Below are 4127 nucleotides of genomic sequence, written 5' to 3' on the forward strand. Positions count from 1 at the left end.
CCATCCCTCACTTGGCCCTTATACCCAGCGTCCCTTCTCCCCACCTACCCCTGCTTTCCAGCCACCGATTCCAGAAATTACCGCAGGTGTGCTGACCACTTGTCATGGGTTTGAGCTCCAAACACACTGGAGCTTTGAAGGACATGGCAGATTTGTCCAAACTTGTTCCTAAACACAGCTCGTGGCAGACTTTCTATGAAGTTAATGCTGCTTGAGCTGAGGGGTCCCCCTAGTCTCTGCTCCACTGCAAGGGGCCCTGTAAAGTCACATGGACATTTTGTCCATTTCCAAGGGTACAAAAATATCTATGTAAATCATTGCAGCTATTCCAAACCTGGATCCACTTAACTGCTCTATTCTCATTCAAGACAATGGTTTTCACTTGGCTGAGTGGCACTGTGATATCAGTACAGAGCCATATTCTTAATAGAACTGAAATGCACAGAGCACTATGCAATATTCTGTGGAATTTCTGCACTTGTACAACCCTCTCCCAGAATCTATAGATAGGCTGACTAGATGACAGAAAATAGATGCCTCTCAAAGCTGGGGAGGCTGTGACCCCTCCAGTGGTTCTACAATTGAAGACCATATCCCACCTTTGCCCAAAGTGGGTCTTTAATGCCACGTTACTCATACATTGCCCACACAACTGTCAAATAGTGGGGCTCTCAATGAAAACCAATTAAAATCTGGATTCTATAGAATTGACCAATACAGATGTTAAGAATATCAGAACCTTGGAAAAATAATCCTAGGGTTAGCACTTGTGTGCAGCTGTTCACATCTACTTCCAGAACACACGATGATCCTTATACAAAAAAGCAGCTCAGGAAAATTCCCAAGTGAAAAGAAGTCGTGTCTACGACTTCCATGAAGGCTGTGAGGAGGATGATCCTCAGGGCAAATTTAACCCAGTCAGGTAAAGAGTCTGTAAACAAATTCCCAATCTAGGACCTGGCTTCTGGTATGGGGGACACTTGTCAAGGCACCTAAAGTAACTCCAGGCATCTTGATCTGGAATAAAAACTGAAACAATGGACACGACTTTTAGAAACTGTTTATTTTCCATCAACCTTATTTCCGTTCCGTTAAGAATTTGTGGAAGAACAGCTTAGGACCACTCAGTGGTTGTTCCTACCCATTCAGTAGCCTGAGCAGTGGGGGCTGCAGACCAGTCTTCAGTGGCAGGCTGAGCACTCCAATCTTCTGTTAAGAAAATACAAAAAAAAAAAAAAAAAAGGCCATCAGTTCTGTTCCCATAGTATTTTTTGTCACCTCGCTGGCACCAGCAATCTGCCTCAAATTTTGTCAGACACACATTTCAAAATCAGACCATGGCCAGATCAGTTCAAATGCACCTGAATTCAATCTCTCAGGTTAACACAGCTATGAATACCAGGACGAACTTTTTAATATGGCCTTGGAGATCATTCAAGTTAGATTAAAAACAGACGTTCCAAACCACCAGCTTGATGCACTTGTATCATGATACAGTAAACCATTGATTTTGCAGACCTCGATTTAACAGACTTCGGATTTAATGAGCAAAATTTCCAGTCGGTATGTCATGAGAAAATTAACACCCTATTAATTTCTTAAAAGGCTTTTAATCAAGTTTTGCTCATAATTAACAGGTTATTTTTGTTATTAGTTCATACTGTTGTTTTTAATTTTAGTGAATAGGCCATGTTGATAAAAACACTAGTGATTTCGCTGACATAAATATTATGTACCAACAACTATAGTCTACATATTTAAACTCAAGAGTCACTGCTTGTAAACAATGTTCAGCCAATGATTAGAATAACTAGCATAAAATCACACATCACATGAGGTAATTGGTTGTTGTTAAATGGCGTGACTTTCCTTGGATGTTGTGACATGCGCTAAGCCATACCTCAGCTATGTGCATGTTTACTTGAAGTGACTAGGCCTTTTCAGGACAAATTTAAAATTATAGTAATATATATAGAAAACTTTTTTGTGAAGTTAAAACTTTTCATACTTAATTTTAATTACACAAACGTGTCTACATAAAGTAAAAACAGGTAATCTAACGTGTTAATTTTTTAATGGACTTTGGGTTTAACACCCCTCACCCAAATTAGTCCATTACATGGAGGCTTTACTGTACGTACCAGTAGGAAACTGCTGAATGGGTACAGAGGGCACCTGCACGCCTTCAGACCAGTCTGTAACTTCAGGCTGAGCAGCAGTGAACTCAGGAGCAGGAGCAGTCCATTCACCCTGAAATTCCTCCTTGGTCACAGCCTTCTCAGCAGCAGCCTGCTCTTCTTTTTCAATCTGGTTAAAAAAAAAAGTTGTTTTGTTTTTCATAAGGGCTGACAACTTCTACTTGCAAGAAGTATAAACCAAGGTGTCCAATTTGCTTATGTGACCACAAGCCTCTGTGGAGGAAGCTCACCTCTTCAGGATCTCTGTAGAAGTAAAGATCAGGCATGACTTCCCACGGGTGTTCACGGGAGATGGTGGTCACCGCCACCCCTGCCAGCCTCTGGCCCCAGATGGGGCTGGCCAGGCCTAGGGACCCCACCCGTGCCCAAATTCCCCCTGCAAGAATCCCAGGGTATTAGAAAGTGATACTTGGGCCTGGCCGACGCGGTTCCATGGTTGACCATCTCCCTGAACCCAGAGGTCCTGATTTGATTCCTAGTCAGGGCACATCCCCAGGTTTTGTAGGCTTAATCCCCAGTATGGGGCATGCAGGAGGCAACCGATCAATGATTCTCTCTCTCATCATTGATGTTTCTAGCTTCCTCTCCCTTCCTCTCTGAAATCAATAGAAGGGACACTCGGTCAACCCCAAACAGCGTGTACCTCCCATTCCACCCAACCCAAACCCACATCATCTAGCTTCTTGGTACCAAGAGAACAGACATGGCTCAGTATTTAGTGTTTATAACAAGAAGATTAAGATTGTTCAATTTATCAGTGGTTCTCCACCTTGATTGGTTGAAATTTTATAAAAGTACTGCTGTCAAGCTTCTATCCTAGGCAACAAAATTAAATACCCCAAGATCAGTGCCAGGACACTGGTTATTTAATTAAAAACCTCTAGCACGTTAAGCACCATGTCAGTTACAGTGAGTGACACTATACTTTCCGTCCCAAAGACAAAACAGGCTGGGCGCTTAATGTGTTAAGAGACTCAGGGTTTTGAGACCAGTGACAAACCGGACCAACTTAAACCATATGCAGCCCACCTTTTAAGGATCTTCAAGGATTCATCAAGCTGGTCTGAAAACAGAAAAGGCCAAGTAATGCCTGAGAGGCCCAAGTAAAGCAAGAAATTTAGAGAAAGAAGAAAACAAACCTTGTCAAATCCTTAAAGCTCTCATACATTCAACTGACACTTGTAGCAAGAATTACTATCGAACTCCACTCACTGGGCCAGAGACCCTTGTGGTGTTTGCCAAGTCTTGCCTCTCATGTAGCACACTACCTACACTTGCGAGTCAATGGGCCACCAGGGGCCACAACTCCAAGCTCTAACAATGTGCAGAGGAATGCCCAGCCCTCTCTGGAGCACTCATTCTCAAGATCTAGTTTAGATGGAAAAGCAGTTACCTTGTTGTTGCAAGGGATGGCGATGTCCACATAGCGCAGCGGAGAGTCCGTGTTACACAGAGCGATGGTGGGCAGGTTAACATAAGACGCCTCTGTCAGAGGCTGGTGGTCAGCCCTGGGATCAGTAACCACCAGAAGTCTTGGCTCCCGGAAGGCTGCCTGGATCTGGTTGGTGAAGGTTCCAGGAGTGAAGCGGCCGGCAATGGGAGTGGCTCCAGTGGCAGCAGCAAACTTCAGCACAGCTCGCTTCAGAATTAACATTAAGAGTTAGCAGTGCTCCAGAGACAGAGGAACCTCAGAGTAAACGTGTGAAGTGTTGTTATCACGTGAAGCAGCCTCTTTAGCCAGAACCCCCAAATATCCCTTTCTCAAAAATGGAAGCATCAAATTCCAGCAATTCTGGCCTCCATGTTACCTGACAAATACTTATAAAACTAGAGTAAAAAACAAACAAATAAACCCCACACTATTTATATCCCCACCCCCTCAGGTACCTGCGGCTCATTGGCTCCCGTGCTTCTGGAGGATATAGCCAC

At 43.7% G+C, this 4127-nt stretch overlaps 1 protein-coding gene across 1 annotated transcript in view; it reads right to left on the minus strand.

Moving 5' to 3' along the window:
* Positions 1-1044: 1044 nt before the first annotated feature.
* Positions 1045-4127, minus strand: part of RPSA (ribosomal protein SA) — a 10338-nt gene continuing 7255 nt past the window's right edge. The window contains exons 4-6 of the mRNA XM_006770544.2: positions 2429-2519; positions 2142-2307; positions 1045-1209 (exon numbers count right to left, since the gene is read on the minus strand). Coding sequence (XP_006770607.1) covers positions 1115-1209; positions 2142-2307; positions 2429-2519 — 352 coding nt within the window. The 3' untranslated portion in view covers positions 1045-1114. The remainder of the gene's footprint in view (positions 1210-2141; positions 2308-2428; positions 2520-4127) is intronic.

Source organism: Myotis davidii, unplaced genomic scaffold, assembly GCF_000327345.1.
Source record: "Myotis davidii unplaced genomic scaffold, ASM32734v1 scaffold663, whole genome shotgun sequence".
Taxonomy (NCBI): Eukaryota; Metazoa; Chordata; class Mammalia; order Chiroptera; family Vespertilionidae; genus Myotis; species Myotis davidii.